Source organism: Muntiacus reevesi, chromosome 1 (genome assembly GCF_963930625.1).
Source record: "Muntiacus reevesi chromosome 1, mMunRee1.1, whole genome shotgun sequence".
NCBI lineage: Eukaryota > Metazoa > Chordata > Mammalia > Artiodactyla > Cervidae > Muntiacus > Muntiacus reevesi.
The window spans coordinates 266,458,845-266,479,120 of record NC_089249.1 but is presented as its reverse complement, the minus strand read 5'-3'; the positions used below and the strand labels follow the sequence as shown (position 1 = coordinate 266,479,120).

Genomic DNA, 20,276 nt, shown 5'->3' with positions numbered 1-20,276 from the left:
ACTGTAAACATCTCTCTCTCTTTCTCTCATAAAGAAGCAACAAAGGCATAAATGGACAGTAATATATTTGCAGGTGATGTGTGTGACAAGACAGTGTATAGTGTACTTGGAATCTGCTTCACTATTACCCTCTGGAAACAAGGGTAACAGCAGAGCCAAACTCCTGGACTCAGGCCAGCTAGTACCATTTCAAATTCAATCTTATAAAGGGGATCAGTACCAAAACAAGGTCAAGTCAAGGTGACTCAAGGGTCCACTGTGCAAGTCTATAAACTTCAATCATCAGTAGAATTCACCTTATAATGCAGAGTAGAGGGTGAAGCGGGAAAGGGAGAAAAAGAGGGGCTTAAGACACTCAAAATATGAATTAGTGAGTGCTGATAGCAGCTAAAAAGTAATACCATGAATAAACCATTTGCCTTCTAAGTGTGGGATCTTTACCTGAGCAAATCCAACAACTCCATAGGCATCATCATTAGACAGAATAGTTATTTGCACATAACCATTAATACCAATCTCTGCTCCTCCTTTGGGATTTTTAAGCTGAACTCTGAAGGATTCGTCTTCCTCCGGAACTGTATCATCAAGGACATTTACCGCTATTATAGCTTCTTTGTCTCCAGGCTCAAATATCAATTCACCTGAACTAGCATAAGAAGTATATATAAAATAAGTCTACTACAACAAATTAAAGACATATAAATGGTAGAGTAATCATAAAAATTCTCATAGCATTGATTACTACTAAAAGTGTGCAGAAATCACATTTCATAAGTAAAATTTTAATCCAAAACATAATTAATACTAATCAACCTGGAAGAATACATATTAGAAATATGGATAATAACCAAACTTCTGGTTTATAAATAGCTTGTATATTTAGTATATTTTTTCCATCACTACCTAAAGACTTAAAAATGAGTGCCATATAAAATTATGGTGAGATAAAGACATTCAACATAAAATGTTGGACCTACCTAGGAATAAAGTCAGACTGGCTTGAGACGTATGCTAGCTCGTATATATGTGAGTGGGTGGCTCCTGCAAGAGCAATTAAATTCTTGCTTGAATTAAGGGACTTCACTGTAACAAAGGCTGCATCATAAGCAGATGGTGCTTCAAGAATAAAAGAGAAGTGATTCAGCTCTGAATTCCAGCAGTAAAGTGCAGACACAGCTTGGCCAACTAGAAGTATGTGGACTGTAGGAAGGAAAGAAAAAGGAACCGGAATGAAAAGTGAATGTCAACTCACAGGCTCCCAACACAGGTATAGCAACAAAACTCTCCCACCTCACAAAGCTACATTTAGATTGCTGAGGTAACTAAATATGGTACAATTTCTGAAACAACTGTATATAAACAATAATTTTAAAATACTGTGAAACAACCAAGTCAGTCTGACAATGTATCCACAATCCACTTGTCTAAAAAAATCAAAAGCTAATAAAACTCAAATGGATTTTAAACTCTTAATTCACCCTAATATGTATTTATTGAATAGCACTGAAAGATACTTTCTAAAACGAACAAGACAAGTAATTCCACCACTGAAAGTTTCATTTTTGCATTTTCCTTTCCAGTGAATCCATATGAATTTACAATTGACAAATTATAAATAGTCTGAGTGTGAGAAATCTTAATTAAAAAGCTTAATGCTGTATTTATAATATACATTATATACAGTTTTACATTTTGCTGTGTAGCATCCAGATTTATAATTTTATACACAGATACTAGTCTACTAATATTAAAATATATTTAATTATTCCCCTCCCTTGGATATTTATTTTGTTTTCTATTTGTCAATATTAACTAGAGACAGGGGTAATCATTTTATTCTTATCTGATAAATTCTTAAAAGTGTCCTAAGGATATTAGCAAATTTATGATCTTAGAGTATATTCTGTATTCAATAAATTGCCAATATATTCAGTATATTCTGCCAATGGTTTTTGAAATGCTGGTAGGAAAGCATGCTCTTAATAGTTCAAAGAAACGGCATATATTTATATCTACAAAAGTTAGGAGCAGAAGGGGGCTCACTACATTCTATATACCATTCAGCAATCCTCAGACTTAAAACTGGGAAGAAAAGTCAGAAACATGCACAAATTCCAGTACTTGGAAAAACACACTGAAATAAGAAGATATCATATAAGATTGACTATGCATTAAAATAGCGCACAGATCCAAAAACATGGGTCTTTCTACAGTTGCAGCCAATAGGTTAAAATGGAAAATCCCATGTCCTTATTATTAAATATCAAGAACTATTGATCATGTTTATCAATGGTAATTAAATTAAGTACTATTTCAGTTTAGTAAATGTTACATAGTAAAGATCAAGAAAGGCTATTAATAAACCTGCATTTTAAACTCATCAAATATTTTTCATACAGCTTTGTAAAATGGTATACAGTCAGTAAAGAGCAAACTCCTCAGATGAATCACAACACCTCTCAAGTTTAACTGATTTTATAGTCTAACCAGAATCATAAACTGAAGTGTTCTGAATATCACTGATTATGTAGCTTAACCCTTAGAGATACACCCTATTCAAATCCTTGCAATCTCATTAGAATGACAAGGCAGCAAATAGATAATCAGGCATTCAGAGCAGGAAATATACAGGCTCAAATCTACATATATGTATGCAGAGAGTACTTTCTCAAAAAATAGACATGCATATTTGTTCAAGATTATGATACTGGACAGAGAATTTATAAAGGAAAAAATATTCCTAAATCTCTACCTACCCCATGGAACAGAATTTTAACTAGCACTGATTACAGAATTCTCTTCCATATATCAAAACTATTTTTAAAAAAAGAAAGAAAAAGTATCCCAAAGGAAGGCAACTATATAGGATTATTTAAAAAGTGCATGTGGACAAAGAAAGTTGCATGACTAAAGCCAACAGGAACTAAAGAGCCTCTTGATGAAAGTGAAAGAGGATAGAGGAAAAGCTTAAAACTCAACATTCAAAAAACTAAGATCATGGCATCCAGTCCCATCATTTCATGGCAAATAAATGGGCAAACAATGGAAACAGTGACAGATTTTATTTTCTTGGGTTCCAAAATCACTGCAGATGGTGACTGCAGCCATGAAATTTAAAAATGCTTGCTCCTTGGAAGAAAAGTATGACCAATCTAGACAGCAAATTAAAAAGCAGAGACATTACTTTACTGGCAAAGGTTCGTAGAATCAAAGCTATGGTTTTTCCATTAGTCATGTATGGATGTGAAAGCTGGACCATAAAGAAGGCTGAGCACCAAAGAACTGATGCTTTTGAACTATGGTGTTGGAGAAGACTCTAGAGTCCCTTGGACTGCAAGGAAATCAAACCAGTCAATCCTAAAGGAAATCAGTCTTGAATAATCACTGGAGGGACTGATGCTGAAACTGAAACTCCAATACTTTGGCCACCTGATGTGAAAAACTGACTCATTAGAAAAAACCCTGATGCTGGGAGGGATTGAAAGCAGGAGGAGAAGGGAACGACAGAGGATGAGATGGTGGGATGGCATCACCGACTCGATGGACATGAGTTTGAGTGAGCTCCGGGAGTTGGTGATGGACAGGGAGGCCTGGCGTGCTGCAGCCAATTGGGTCGCCAAGAGTCAGACACGACTGAGCAAATGAACTGAGGGCTCATTCTTGGCATTCACGCCCTCATCTACCCCCGTATCTAATCGACCATCAGCTCCCGCAACCTGTGAGACAGCTTCTGAATGAATCTAATTCTCTGACCTTGTACTCTGTCACCTACCGCTTTCCAAGCTCCACCAGTTCAAGACCTTTAGTCTGAATTGTGATGAGAGCCTCCAGCTTGTCTACAGACATCTTCTCTTACCAGCCTCTAAACTCTCTCCCATTGGCAATCCACAGTCCATTTTGAAAACACGCACACACTCACTCATTCACTCTCACAATCTGTGTCTCATTGTCTGTCTTCCTCTTTCTCTCTCTCTCTCTGCACCCTTCTCTTTTTCATCTCCTCACCGCAGTCTCATAAAAGGCACCCTAATACTTACAGGATAAAACCAATAGCCCTTTAAGTCCCTCTGGCCTATCTGATTACATCCTCAGTTACACTCTGGACCACTCTGCCCTCACTGCCCTCTTCATGGTCCTTTCCCAGACACTGGCCTTTTTACCCAGGCTGCGCCTGCTGCCTAGAGCCTGCCTCATGCTCAAATCTTTGCCTCATCAACCCCTACTCATCCTATAGTTCACAAGTAAATGTTTCTTCCTTAAGAAAGCATTCTGGGCATCCCTGAGACTAGGCCATTCATCTTTGTATTATGCAAGTTCTTTATTTTTTCATGGCAGTTACCTGCTTGTAGCCAAAAACTTAACTTGTGTGATTACATATAATGGCCCTTCTTTCCCATTAGATGTTAAAACTTCTTCAGGGCAAGAACTATACCTGATTTTGTTTACCCCTGTCTTCTCGGGGTTTACCGCTATGCTGAGCACATAACTGGCACTAAGAAATACCTATTAAACAATGAAGGAAAAAAGGGAGAAGGGGAAGTCAGGTTTATATGTCTTGGCAGTCTTTGTTATATTCATTCTTCCTCTTTCATTTAAAGAATTCAGTCACTAATCTCTGTCAAGTCATTAACCAGAATAAATATGTAATCCTCCAAGTCATGGCTCCAAACTAATACTTTTAATAAAATATTTGACACGTTCAAAATAAGAAAGTCCTTGCATATTATCTAATGCATAATTTCAGCTTTCAGGAGATCTATAATAAGCAATTCTAAATAATTACCTATAATCTTTTCATACTTCTGCGTCCTCAAGTCACAGAAACAAAGGAAATAAAGAGACCTCACAATGGTCCTTAACAAGCCTCCGGCAGAATTTTCCACAAATTCTTTTAGAAAGTGTGCCTATTCTATCTTTTTAAAGTCTTTAAAGGGAATTCTATAACTTCAATTAAAGGCCCATTCAGGCAGCACTCTTCATCCTTAAACACATTCATTAGGCAACTATTTTGAATCATAATAAGTAGCTCAAGTAGATATAGTTAGTCCACTTGAAAACTTGAGGTCTAAAAAAAAAATGATAAAGGCACAAAATTAAAGGACACGCGGACAAAAACTAAACAAACACATGATGGAAGATACAGAATCTATTCAGCAAGTCGACTGCTGAGGGAGTGAGAAGAAAGTCAGAGGCGGCTGTCTCAGAACAGCTTCACAGACCGGCAGGCTGTCAGAGGCTGACACTGTAAAGGGAAGGTATTGAAGAAAAGCGTGAGCGGAGCGGGGACAGACGGGGGCTGGCAGCAGCCACAGGACTGTGCGGAGGCAGGAGAACGACAGAGCGCCCAGAGCGAGCAGAGCACACGGCGTGGACACCTGCTGGGACGCAGAGCCGAGGGGCGGGAGCAGGACCCGCGGAAGCTCAGGACAGCGGGATAAGCCATCTACCACGGACACGAGTGAGTCCTGGGCCGGGGCTGAGGTGGCTGAAGCTGACCGTGCCCGAAGGCTCTAGCACCTGACCGAGAAAGCAGCGGGCGGGCAGCTAAGAGGAAGACCCACAGACACGTTCCTGCATTTGTGCAAAATTCTCTCCTCTTCCCAACAGCATTTTCTCTGGAGACTTTTAACTCCTGTGAACTCAACGACCCCCACGGGCCAACAGGTTCTCTTACTGATTGATGTCCTCCTGACTCAGCCCCTCGCCTCTAACCCCCCACTAAGGAGTCTCCACTCCTGCTGCCTCGGTGGCTGCACACAGCACAGCGTGTCCCACGCGGTGAGGACAGATGGGGGTCGTAAAACCACCTTGGGTCGTCATCTGCCTTTGAAACGTGTGTGAGGATTTCTCTACCTCGGTAACACTCAGAGGGAGTCCAGGGACCCCTAAGCGTCCTTGAGACCCTCTAAGAGGTTGTATGAGGGCACAACGACTTCCCTAAAAATACCAAGATGCTGTCTGTCTACTTCACTCACATTCTTCACGAGGGCCCAGTGGGATCTCCCATAGGCCAGATGACTGATATTATTGCAAAAGGCTGAATTACAGATACAGACATGAGAATCCAGCTACTAAGCCAGATAGTAAAGAGATCTACAAAGACAAAAAAGCCAGTGCCACTCTTCTTATAAAGGCTTTGTTTTTAAAATTAAAAGGTATATTATTTATGTTGACAGGTAATGAGTTTACTGCTGCCATTTTTCAAGGAATATGGAGAAGGGAACAGCTGCCCACTCTGGTATCCTGGCCTGGAGAATTCTACCGACTGTACGGTCAGTCCATGGAGTCGCGAAGAGTCGGACACGACTGAGCAACTTTCACTTTTCACTTTTAAATGAATTTGTATCTTCTAAATTTCTCAAATTTAATTTCTAATATAATAAATATCAATAAATATAACCCACACAAACCAAAACTCTTCAAGGTCCTCAAATTTTTCAAGAGGGTGAAAAGTTTCTAAGAACAAAATGTTTAGGAACTGCTGGACTATCCCTGGGCACAGTTCAACCCCCAGGCCTAACACTCCAGACCTTCTTGCACAGACTCTAGCCTGTCTGTCCTCAACCCTACCACCACCGATTCTGAGTCCAAGCCTCTGTCCTCTGCACTCCAGTCTCTTCACTGTGCCCTCAATGTCACAGACATTCTGCCTTTCTCTTTCACTCACAACTCGGCCCCTGCCTACAGTATTTCCTACCAATGCACCCAGGCATAGCTCAAGCTCCCCTCTTTGACCTTTTAACCACTCCAATGTTATATCATTCACATAGGAAACGGTATTGGTACTCTACATTGAATATTTCTCTTCATATTTTTCTTGCTTCTCCAATCAGACATTAAGCCTTTGAAGGTGAGGAATTCTTCACAACTTTAATACTGACTTACATATATCTATTTAACAAATGATTCTATTTAATTCACACTGAACCGCTGTGTCTCAGTTCGCAAGTGGGACCCAGATTTATTCAGACTCGCCTGCTGACTCACTCGTGGTTGACCTCCAAGTTCCACAGGGCACCTCACAAGGGACACACTGTCTCATGCTCTCGCCTTCCGAGCTGTTCACACCTGCTCTGGGAGGCAGCCTCCAACCTCACCAGGTCAACTGTCCTTGGCTTCTTCACCTCATGGCCACTAGGTGCCTCTCAGCTCAAGTGATTTCTTACCAACTCTGAAAATAATCATACGCCTCCAGATAGCATTAACCCCTTGGGTTCTCACTAACAGACTTTGTGAAACCATTGAGATTAAAAGACTGCTTATATTTCTGATGTGGATTTACGGTACAGAGGACCAAGAAGGGATTTTGACTGAAGGAGAAAGTTCGGAGAGTGAAGAAGGAAAGCAGAATTCTCATAATCATTATCTGACTTTAAACAAACTCTTAAATGTGGATATATTTGCTATCCCACTTATAAATATTTTCATATTTTAAAAAGCTTGTGGAATGTTACTCTGCATTTTCTCTAGACAAAAGAAATACATTATCTTTATTTATCCTTCACTAATAGTTTCCCCCCTTAGAATTGATGCTTTTGAACTGTGGTGTTGAAGAAGACTCTTGAGAGTTTCTTGGACTGCAAGGAGATCCAACCAGTCCATCCTAAAGGAAATCAGTCCTGAATATTCACTGGAAGGACTGATGCTGAACCTGAAACTCCAATACTTTGGCCACCTGATGTGAAGAAATGACTCCTTCAAAAAGACCCTGATGCTGGGAAAGACTGAAGGCAGGAGGAGAAGGGGACAACAGAGGATGAGATGGTTGGATGGCATCACCGACTCGATGGACTTGAGTTTGAGCAAGCTCCGGGAGCTGGTGATGGACAGGGAAGCCTGGCGTGCTACAGTCCGTGGGGTCGCAGAGTCAGACATGACAGAGCGACTGAACTATTTTAGTCATTCTGACTCTTCTCAAACACAGGGTCCATTCCTTTTGAAATTCTAAGAATTCTGGAAATATTATTGAATAGATTTTAATTTTACATCCATATTAAAGTACCTAGAGTGATACTACCTCTAATTCAATGAGACTGAAACCATTCCAGGCTTCCACACTTCCTTTAAGATCAGTTAACAGTTGAAATGCTTTACCTATTCCTGAAGCTGGTGTGAAGGAGTGGATCTTATTAACAGCTGCAAAATCCAGGGATTGAAAATATCTGAAAGAAGACTGTCCTGCCTCCCAGACGAAAATGTTAACTGAATTCTGATCTCCTACAATAACAGAATAAAAGGCCAATCTGAAGGCAAAAGTTACAGGAAAAAAAATGACAAAATTACACAATAAAACTATAATTAATATGTTAGATTTAATTAAAGAAACAAACCATATGACATTTCTTCAGAATTCATTCAATGAAACAAAAATACAACTTGGAAACACTTCAAAAGCCTGTTTGCATTCACCACAAGAAGTATAAGCATGGTTTAGCCACTAATTATGATTTGATATAAAAAAAAGAATACTGAAGTTTTACTTCTTAGGAATATTGAAACTTTACCTATGAAACTACCGCTAAGCAGAAAAAAAGCATATTTGTAATCAGAGAGTATTTTTAAATGGTCTCATCAAAAGTCACTTGGCACTATTTATTACCACTGCAGATTATCCATAGCATCCTAAGTACAGTCATATAAAAAGTTATCTGTTTGCACATATAGTGTAAAATTTTCATAATTCTTTCTACTTTACCCACCCAACTCCAGTTTTATTTTAGTGTCTTTAATACAGAGGTTCAGAAAACCTACAGGTTATGGACATAACACTTAAAATGTTTTTCTTTGTTCCCAAAATCCACTTTTACCTGACAGTTAATAGATCCAACAAGAAATATTGTACGGATTAGCTAAAAAAAATTACAAGAGTATTTTCATATGAACATAATATGAATGCAAGATACTTTTGATAACAACTTACAAACACTATGCCTTGCAAACACTCTATCATCTTACCTAGAAAGATAGTTTTGGCAAAAATTAAGTAAATATCATCGCCTGAAATCAAGGCTTCCACTTGTGTTGTTCCACTGATGGGAACTTCCTGGAAGTTAACAAACTCATTGCTGGACCACCTGAGTAAAAGGGAGTTTGACCTGGCATTAGCCTGGGAAATGGCTAAAAACACAGCGCCGCCTCTGGTGAACAAGGCCATGCTCAGCACACCTCGGACAGAGAGGGTCTGATGCCACACAAAACTTCCTCCATTCCATCTGAAGACCTGCAGGGAATGATCAAATGAAAACGCTGATGACTAGGAACTCAGCACTTGGAAGAACAGAGCCAATATCATATGTTTACTCTCTAGGACTCTTTAGTTAGGAAGATACTTGCATAAATGAGAAAATATCAAAACTGATGCTTTCTCATTGCTCTCTCCCTCTTTTTTATCTCTGTGTGTGTCTCTGCATACACAGAGATTTGAAGAGAAGTTATTTGAAAATACATAAATTTCAAATATACATCTGGGCAGGGGTGGGTGACAGCAAGAGAAGAGAAATTCAAAAACAGAAAAAAAATATTTGTTTAAATACGAAAACTTTAGAACTGGAAAAGAATACTTGCAATGCTGTATGATCATTATTCACTGCTTAAGCAACAGAATATAAAGATAAACATCTAAACTTTTTACTCCTGAAGGTGACAATGCATACAAGGTCTCAGGCGAGTGTTCCTGTGTTTAAAACTAAAAGAAAACCCCTAATCCACCTGATTTCTTATGCCATCTGGTCACTTTCACAAGGAACTACATATAAGCCAAACATTATGCAAGAAGTTATAGACAGAGTTGCTTTTCCCTTTATGGATCTTACTAACTAGTAGGAAAAGGCAAACAATATACACATAAATAAATGTATGATTATTAACCTGAGACAAGTGCTGAACATAACAATTAGGAAGGTATGATAGAGAATTAGGACTGTCCTAGGAAATAAAATGAGAAAGAATGGCATGACAAATTTTCTAAGGTAGAAAAAGTTCATCACAACCTGAACGAAGATTGGCCCCACTGGAATGGAGTTGACAACACAGGGGGAACGAAAATAAGACCAGACAGGTAAGATCATGAGGCTCCTTTTGTTGGGTGACCATACAATTTATCCCAGGGATGCTTTAGAGGGTGAAAGAGACAATCATTGTAGGAAGGGTGAACGAGACGATCTATATCATTGCAGGGCAACAGGCATAACCCAGCACTGTGCTGGGCAAAGAAGATGATACAATTATACCATTAACTATCTGTATTAAATAATCTAGAATTTATTCCAAACATAATTGGAAATCACTGAATAATTTTAAAATGAGGAGCAACATGAATTAATATTTTTTAAAGATTACTCCAGATACTTGGCACATGGATCTGAGAAGTTTGAAGAACCAGCTAGGAGGCTACTACTACTAGTGTGCTGAGAAGTGACAAGGAGCTGGTTAGGGGAGGAAGCAGCAGAGATGAAAAGAACTGCCCATACTCAAAAACAGTATGGGGAGATAAAATCAAAAACACTTAATAATAAATTAGATGGGAATGAATAACTAGGAAAAAAATCAAGAAAGTTATAACCCAGCATTCTATCTTGAGCAATCGCATTTATGAGGGTACTATCTCCCAAGACGAAAGCACACACTTGAAACAAGTTTCATAGAGAAGATCTACAGTTTAGTTTGTGATATGTTAAACCTGAGATACATAAAATAAATCTAAGGGGACATGCCAACATGCAGTTAGACAGGAAGTCTAGAATACAGAGAAAAGGCTACTGGTAAGTTTGGAAGACAGCCTATAGTTGATATTCAGAGTAGTAGGACTGAAAAAAACACTGAGATTGAGTGGAGAGGGGGAAAAAAAAAAGAATTGTGAACCAAAACTTAATCTGATATCTGCAGGGCAGCAATGGAAACACAGACGTAGAGAAGAGACTTGTGGACACGCGCGGGAAGGAGAGGGTGGGATGAACCGAGAGAGTAGCACTGAAACTCACACTTTACCAGATGGAAGACAGCCAGCCGGCGGGAACTTGCTGAGTGATGCAGGGAGCTCAGCCCAGAGCTCTGCACAACCTAGAGGGGCGGGTGGGGTGGGAGGCGGGAAGGGAGGGTCAAGAGGGAGGGGGCATACCTATGCCTGATTCATGTTGATGTATGGCAGAAACCAACACAACATTGTAAAGCAATTGTCCTCCAATTCAAAATATATTGGAAAAAATTTTTTAAATAACTGAAGGAAAAAACTGAACCTGGAAAACTCCAAGACATCTATGTTCAGAAAAGGGAGAAGGAAGGAGCATTGGAGACCAAGAAAGATGACACAGACAAACAGAACAAAAATCTGTGTGGTATGCCAAAAATCAAGAGCAGAGATGCTTTGAGTTTGAGGATGAGGTGACTGTCAAATGCTAATGGGAAGTATTGCAAAATAATGACAGACGAAAACATCCACTGTATTTGCAAGTCAGGTGCCATCAGTAATCATGAAGGTTTACAAAGCAAGTAGACGATTCTTTCAAGGTATCTTACTACAGAGGGGAGGAAAGAAATGAAACAAGTAAAGGGGGATGAGATCAGGAGAACAATCACTTTTTAAATGTGAAGATTATTACACAGATTGGAAAAAGTTAGCTTAAGGCTCAACATTCAGAAAACTAAGATCATGGTATACAGTCCCATCACTTCATGGCAAATAGATGGGGAAACAGTGGAAACAGTGAATGACTTTATTTTTCTGGACTCCAAACTCACTGCAGATGGTGATTGCAGCCATGAAATTAAAAGACGCTTGCTCCTTGGAAGGAAAGTTATGACCAACCTAAACAGCATATTAAAAAGCAGAGACACTACTTTGCCAACAAAGGTCCATCTAGTCAAGGCTATGGTTTTTCCACTAGTCATGTATGGATGTGAGAGTTGGACTATAAAGAAAGCTGAGTGCCGAAGAACTGATTCTTTTGAACTGTGGTGTTGGAGAAGATTTGAGAGTCCCTTGGACTGCAAGGAGATCCAATCAGTCTATCCTAAAGGAGATCAGTCCTGGGTGTTCATTGGAAGGACTGATGTTGAAGCTGAAACTCCAATACTTTGGCCACCTGATGTGAAGAGCTGACTCACCGGATGCTGGGAAAGATTGAAGGCAGGAGGAGAAGGGGACGACAGAGGATGAGATGGTTGGATGGCATCACTGACATGATGGACATGGGTTTGTACAGACTCTAGGAGTTGGTGATGGACAGGGAGGCCTGGTATGCCACGGTTCATGGGGTTGCAAAGAGTCAGACACGACTGAGCGACTGAACTGAACTGAACTGATAATAATCTGAGAAAGATGCTAGTGACACAGTAGAGGAAATAACTAACCCTGATGAAGCAAATAAGGACCCCCTATGTGAGGAGCCTGGCTTTTATAAAAGAAGCACTTCTGCCATTGCAACAGGAGGAGGAATAAGACGGTACTGGGGGCTTTCTGAATTTGGGGCTGGGAAGATGAGTAATCTCTACCTTGTAGCTCTCATTTCAACAAAGTCATAAACTGAAAGTGAAGAGATGAGAAACAGGTATGGAAGTTGGGGGAATGACAAAAATTATCAAGTACATATTTTTAAGACACTGTGATACAGCTTATTAGACACACATGGGATTTCTGGGGTCATGTTACATTCCCCTCTGGCAATGTTAAGATGAAGCTCTGTGAAACCAGTTGTGTGATTTTTCTCCATGTTTTCCAATGCAATTAAATTCTAATTATATGTTTATGCCTATTTTCACACTTGACTCTTGAAGACTATATCATTTAAAAATTAATCAATATCTATATTCTTCTTTATTACTTTAGCACAATCAAATTATGTTTTTCTTTTATACCAAACCTACAGACTACACATTTTATATGTTTCAATGAGTATATTAAAAAATTCAGTTTAAAAGAATCAAACCTGAGTTAATTGAGAATCATCACTTTGACTTGCAACAATCAAATAATCTTGACTGTCTGAAGTAAAATATCTCACTTGAGAAGTTTCTGAAATATTGATTGTTTGTACCTGCAAGGAACGCAGAATAGTGATGATAAAAATTTAAAGGAAAGTTTAAGAAGAAAAGCCCTGAATACAGTAAAGCCGAGTAAATATTTGAACCTCAAAACTTGAAAAATCATTCTGATCCCTAGGTAAGCATATCCAGGTGTCATTTCAAGAAAGGCAAAAATATCCCTGGATTAAGACAACTTGCTAAATGCGTGTCAACTTACAAAAGCCCCTTATCATGTTAACAGAGAACATATACTATCTTCTGTTTAGCTCAGTCTCACAAATCTGATTTTTCTTTTAAATAAAGCAATCTACAAATAAAGTGAAGTTTTCTTACCAGGAATAATTTGAATCCAGATGTGAATGTATACACACTATTAACAGAAGACTTTTCTTCATTTCTTTCTTTATGAGTAATCACAAAGTAGGAGGAAAGACCAATATTAAAAGCTTCACATGTTTTAGGATTTTCTGCACTTAAATCCTGAGAAACGAGGAATAATAGGAATTCAGGAAGCATCCAAAATCTACATGTACATTTTAGTCTGTGTACCGTAACGTAACTGATGCTTACCTTAAATGGAACAAATATCCCTTGCCATCGGTAAAGAGTAGAAGACAATTTTCTTAACATTAAACCATGTACTGAGTCTTCCAAAGTAAAGAAACACCAGCCAGAAACTGATGCATCCAGAAAGCTTTGAAACATAGAAAACATGACATTCATTCCCCCTGAAAAACATAAGTCATGATTTCCTTGTGTAAAATCCTCTCCAGACTTCGCCTAGACAAAGTTTATTTAAACAGTGAAACTAGTGACTTTGTTACTAGAAATGAAAATGTTTCCATGGTAAGCAAGTGCGCGTGCGTGCGTGCGTGCGTGCGTGTGTGTGTGTGTGTATAAGAAAGAAAAGAGACAAACTAGAGAATTTCAAACCAGTAACTAACAGTATCAACTTACAAAAACAAGAAAAATGTCTAATATCTAAACCCACAAAGACTTTTCTGGAGTGTATTTATAAATAAATATTAAATGTATATTTTTAAGGGAAATATATCAATATGATTTTTATCAGCTTCCAGAAAGATGATGAAAATACAACTGAGAAATTTAAAAGTAACAAACACCTTTTATGGAAACATGCTAAATGTTGAGTTTTAAAAACGTAACACTATTAATTTGAAACTACCCCCCAACCAATAATTTCTAACTTCACGTGTTACATATTTTAAGAATGTCAAAGCAGACTCCCTACCAGTGGCTATCAAATTTGATCAGCCTGCATCTCCTAAATTCTGCACTATAATTACACTATATACATGCGCTAAAATTCTGTGCTACAATTAAACAAAGACAAAAACAAAAAAACTCCACCTAATGAAGAATACCTTTTAAAAATCCTTCTATGTTCTATTATCATGACACTTTCCCATATATGAAGGTCAGTTCTATTTAAACTTTAGTTAATGGTGCAAACGTAACATACCAAGAACAAATGTCAGGGTTGAAACCTGGGCTCTCTGTAAATTACTGATCACTTTTTAGATAACTAGTTCAAGAAGTCATAATGCCAATGCCTTTTATGTACTATCCACTGGTGATTTCCTCTCCTAGAAATCTAATATTTTAGACTCTTGCCTTGCCACTTTCTAAACACCACAGCTTTGGCATTCAGAGCGTGAGTATTTTGCACTGGACTCTTAACCATATGGTTAAATCCTTCCCTACCATAATTCAGGAAGAGGGTGGATGAAGAATAAAAAATGCTTGTTGAGATTTAAGAATTTCCAACATATATTCTCAAAAGTACGTCCACAAAACACATGTAGAGCCCAAACCATAATGAGGTTTAACTCTGAATTAGAAACCATAATCTTTCTTTTTTTGGATCTCATCTCTCCATGGCTTCCAAGCAACTATGAAAGTGAAAGTCGCTTAGTCGTGTCCAACTGCTTGAGACCCCATGGACTGTAGCCTGCCAGGCTCCTGTGTCCACAGAATTCTCCAGGCCAGAATACTGGGATGGGTAGCCTTTCCCTTCTCCAGGGGATCTTCCCAACCCAGGGACTGAACCCAGGCCTCCCACATTACAGGCAGATTCTTTACTGTCTGAGTCACCAGGGAAACCCAAGGCAATTGTACCACTACTAATTACTCCTTTTCTCTTCTGAATATCAATCCTTTTCGGCTTATTAGGTCTTTTGCATCAGCATTTACACATGATTAGGTCTCTTCAAATTGAAGGAATAAACAAAAACCCTGAATCCTACCCACCCCCCACCACTAGTCTTGCTAGGTTTTACCTTCTCAGCCAAACTTCTTGAGCTAGCAACATATATTTGAGGTCTGCATTCTCTCACTTCCATTCAAAATGTTATTTGGGTTGCATCCCTCTAAACAAATAGCTCTTAACCCTAAAATAAAGACTAATGTATGTGATAATATCCTTCAAGTTCTAGAACGATCTGGTCTTACTGAGCTCTCCAAACTTGACGCTTCCCCTTATTTTTAAACCCAGTGCCCACTCCAGTTTTTCACTTGTATGCTCTATACTTCTGCCTTGGATCCCTGCTTTCTCTTTTATGTTCCTCTAACTCAGGTTTTTGCATAATCCCTACTCATCATCAAGTCTTAGTTCAAACCCTGAAATCCCCTGGGAAGCATTGCCTTATGTTCTCACACTTAGAACTTCACCTTTAAAAAAGATTTATTATAGTTCAAACTACATACTGATTTTTCTTATTTATTTCTTCCTCTCCCTAAACTCTGAGCTCCACAAGTTCAGTATCATGCCTGGCAACAGGACATGCTCAATAAACGTTTGTGAATGCAATCAAAGAATTAAATATTTGTAATCCATTTTCAATAGAGCCATAAGATACAACTCATAATGGAAAATGTAAATCTTATGCATGCAGTCTTTCTTGGTTATAGAATTTTGTTCTTAACAAGAAACTAAACGTACTCATGCCAAAGGCTGTTTCAGAAACTGTCTCCCACTCCACACTCACGGCTAAATCAAGGCCATTAGTACGTGACACGCTTAAATATACAGTCCTGGTGGCTTCTTCAATGTTTACAGAGGCGGCTCTAAGAGAAACAAACGGTCACAGAAAGGAGAAAAAGTGCATCATTTCTACATATTAAATATCTCTATCACATTGATAATATATATTTAATACACCTTTAAATTTACACAAATCAAGATGAGATCCATCCACAAATTTTACACAGCAGGGAGGCTAGAATCTACAGCTCAAGACATTCATTTATGAGGATTTTAAAAAGCACAATGATCTCATACTATGAAAGTAAGAAACTGCTAAGAGTAACTTCACACTACATATTCTAAAATAAAGCTCTGTCATTCCTAAGTTTCTTTTCACATAAATCAAAACCACTTAAAAGAAAAAAACAAATCAGAGAATTCTTAACATGTTAATAAAACGAGATCTACTGGAATATTTGTTAAGATATTAAAAAATACATATTTGTTAGCTACTAGATGGAATTTTTAAAGCCCAATCATGTTAATATATGATTGAAGAGTCACACAAAATAAGTCATTCATTTAATTTGAACATCTAAACATAATTTATATTGTTCCTCATTTTTTATTATTATTGAAAACACAAAATAGTGCTCTTGCCTGACAGTGTGTATTCTAAGCAAACAAGAATACTAACAACACCATTAAATAAGGCTCATTACGTTTTTGATGCTTCCTATTACGAGGGCATGTTGCCTCTCTGGACCTATCGGTTAGAGCTCATTTTAAATGTTCCCATTATAACAGAGATCAGTTTTCCTCGGCATTTTCTTTATATCACATTGCCAACTTAGCTTCAGAAATGACAGTGTTCTTATAAATAAACTATACCTATTTGCAACTGCAGAGATACTGAATAGCCCTAAAGGGGCCTGGTTCTGCAAAACAGTTATCAGGGTTTGAACATGTGCCCCTAGTCTAGCACCTCCAGTCGGATTAAACAAGGTGCAAACAAAATGTTCATCCATCTCCGGTTCTGTGTCCAGCACGGCAGATATGTGTAGGGCCTGAAAACATAAGCAAAAAGTTATTACTAGAATTCAGTATTTTTGCCACATACATATAGAGTAACTTGACATTTTTTGACAACAAAATAATACTTTTGGACAATATCACCTCTTTTTTAATACCGATCCTCAAAATGTAATAGTAACAACTCTCTCAAGTTACAGCTTTCAAGGTTATCAACACTGTGACTTAGTCCACTGAAAAATCTAAAAATAAATATATATAGTATTTGAAAATGTCACTGAGATGTAAAAACTAAATTTCGGTCTTCATTTTTTGCTACTTCTTTATCCTGCCCTAGCTATATAACTACATTAGTCTCATTCCAGCCTAGGACTCACACTAAAAAAGCACAAATTAGAAACAACCCCGTATGTTTATCAACAGGAGAATGGATAAACAAACAGCCATCGATTCAATGAAATGCTACCAGGCAATGAAAAAAAGCATCAACTACTCATGTATGCAATCAAAAATTGTGTTGACCAAAAGAAGCTAGACACAAAAGGAATTCATACTGTATGACTCTACTTATAAGAAGTTCAAGAATCAGCAAAATGAGCCTTTCATGATAGAAACCAGAAAGCATTTTCGTCCAGGGAGGGTAAGAGACAAGAAGGAAATTTCTGTCTGAGGGTAATGTTTAACACATTAATCCGAGTGGTTGTTACGTTGATGTATACAGATTTTTAAAGTCACCGACCCGTGCACCTAAGATTTTTGTATTTTACTGTTTATACCTCAGAGGATAAAAATATGTGGGGAAAAACGTAGTTATAGAGGTAAGAGAAAAGCCTATTTAGTCTAATTTGTTCAAACATTTAACTTGTCTAAAGAATAGAAAGGTCTTTAAATACACTGTGAAAAGGTCTTTTAAGAAAAAAAAATATAGTAAAAAGTTGAAAATATACGAAAAGTTAAATAAATAAAATTTAAAACATTTTTTTAAAAAGGAAAGCATGTGAATGTAAAGCAACAGAAAATTCATAAAATAATTCAAATTTGAATTTTTTTAATCTGTATCAAGACGTAAGTGTCCTTGAAGAAATCCATTAAATGTTCTAAATTTCCAAAAACACACAAAAAACTGGACATAAGTAAATAAATATGAATTCAAAAGTGTGTTGAAGTTTACACAAATTGATCATAAATACAACTATTTAATTATTAGATGGATTGTTTTCCAGTGAAATATTTTAAAATACATTATTTTAGGTATTATACTTTATATACTTGGCTTAAAAATATCAAGCTAATACAATTAGTTGTTTTAAACCTCAACTGTGTTTTAAAAATAAAGTTTAGTAGCAGGAGCAAAAAATTATTACAATACAGAAAAAGAAGTTTCAGAAAGTGAACTTCTGCAAGTATAGTTCAATTTATGATTAATCCCAAATCCAGCATTCTTCCTCCAATAAGCTATTCTTGTTTTCATAAGATACTTCTCAAACAAGCTGTCTGAAGGAAGCAGCTGTATTTTGTTTAATGACAATGTGGCAAAAAGAATGACTACCTATGGCTTAATGACTGCAGTGAAGGGCCTCGAGTTTCTTGCAGTTTATGATTTAAAGGTAATATAACGTGAAGCATGCCATTTAAATATACTTAACATTCAAAGCACCAATATGCCTATTTTCTTTGTTATTTGCACATTCCACAACTCTGGTAATGGAGCAAATTTCTCCAGCTGCATTCTATACAGACAATACAGTGATAATCTAGTCATCATCTTTACCTATCCCCTAACCTGGATTTTTTTTTTTTTCTTTCTAGGATCAAGGGGGCTCCTCCAAGAGAAAAAATTGTTTTGTAAATATTAATCATTCATTCTCATTAAAGGTTCATCCTGTACCTTGAAACGAACACCTTGTTCTAAAACAACATAGCCTCTGGAAGGAGTCAGGTCTCTCGACTCCACTGAAGAATTCACTTCCGTCACAATGAACTGAACGGTCACAGTTCCAAACAGCCCTTGGGCAGGTTCCCGAACAACGTACAACACTGCCATACTCTCCTGGACATAGACCGCTGTCGGCTCTCGTAGGAAAAAGTGCTCACTGTTGTTAAAGGACAGAACTCCAGGGCCATCGTCATTAGCAAGGATGGTAACGAAGGCTGTCAGAATAAAAATATTAAAACAACAAATTAAAACAGAACGGGTTATAAGTAGTGGGAAGTATGTGGATACTTCATTGTAAGCTAGGCCAAGGCTTTTCTAGATCATCTTAAAAACAAATGTTAAAAGGCATTTAATGAAATTCTACACTCACTCATGATATAAATAAAAAGACTCAGAAATCTTGAAACAAAAGGCAGCTTATTCAACGTGATAAAGTAATATCTCTCAGAAGCCAACAGAAAGTACTAAAATTTAATGTTGAAACATTAGAAGACGATGATGCCTCTCATCACTGGTACTGTTCAGTATTACCCTGGAGCTACAAGCAACCGGTATAAAAGCAATGGAAAGGAAGCATCAGCATGCCACTATTTTCTAGAGATCGTGATTATCTTCTTAGAAAAGGCAAGAGAAAAAATATTAGAATTATTACAAGAGTCCAAAATATAAGCTAAGTAACCTACAGAAATCAGGAGCTTTCTGTCTTCTACTACCACCACTAATAATGGCAATAATAATAGCTGAAACAACAACTACTGCTACTGAGAACTTACAAATTGCTTAATCTGCATTATTAACTCATTTAATTCTCACAGTATCCCCATGGGGTGAATTCTATTATTATTCTCATTTTACAGAACTGATGATTGAAGCACAGACAGGCAATGTGTGGACATTCACAAGCCTGGATGTGGCAGGAACGGCTGTCAAAGCTAGGAAGTCTGCTTTAGAGCATGCATTCTAAAAGATTATTGTAATACCTCTATGTATCAGACATGTGCTGCGCTGCGCTGGGCTTACTTGCTCAGCCATGTCTAACTCTTCGTGACCCCGTGGACTGCAGCCTGCCAGGCTCCTCTGTCCATGGGGATTGTCCAGGCAAGAATACTAGAGTGGGTTGTCATGCCCTCCTCCAGGGGATCTTCCCAACCCAGGGATCGAACCCAGGCCTCCCACATTGCAGGCGAATTCTCTAGCCTCTGAGCCACCAGAGAAGCCCAAGAATACTGACGTAGGTAGCCTATCTCTTCTCCAGGGGATTTTCCCCATCCAGGAATTGAACCAGGATCTCCTGCATTGCAG

The 20,276-nt window shown here is 38.0% G+C and overlaps 1 protein-coding gene across 1 annotated transcript in view; it reads right to left on the bottom strand.

Annotated features, from left to right (window-relative positions):
• Positions 1 to 20,276, bottom strand: part of ADGRV1 (adhesion G protein-coupled receptor V1) — a 560,737-nt gene that overhangs the window by 394,800 nt on the left and 145,661 nt on the right. The window contains exons 43-52 of the mRNA XM_065942069.1: positions 18,927 to 19,189; positions 16,898 to 17,073; positions 15,983 to 16,107; positions 13,591 to 13,748; positions 13,354 to 13,500; positions 12,924 to 13,031; positions 8,956 to 9,220; positions 8,095 to 8,217; positions 978 to 1,200; positions 442 to 646 (exon numbers count right to left, since the gene is read on the bottom strand). Coding sequence (XP_065798141.1) covers positions 442 to 646; positions 978 to 1,200; positions 8,095 to 8,217; positions 8,956 to 9,220; positions 12,924 to 13,031; positions 13,354 to 13,500; positions 13,591 to 13,748; positions 15,983 to 16,107; positions 16,898 to 17,073; positions 18,927 to 19,189 — 1,793 coding nt within the window. The remainder of the gene's footprint in view (positions 1 to 441; positions 647 to 977; positions 1,201 to 8,094; positions 8,218 to 8,955; positions 9,221 to 12,923; positions 13,032 to 13,353; positions 13,501 to 13,590; positions 13,749 to 15,982; positions 16,108 to 16,897; positions 17,074 to 18,926; positions 19,190 to 20,276) is intronic.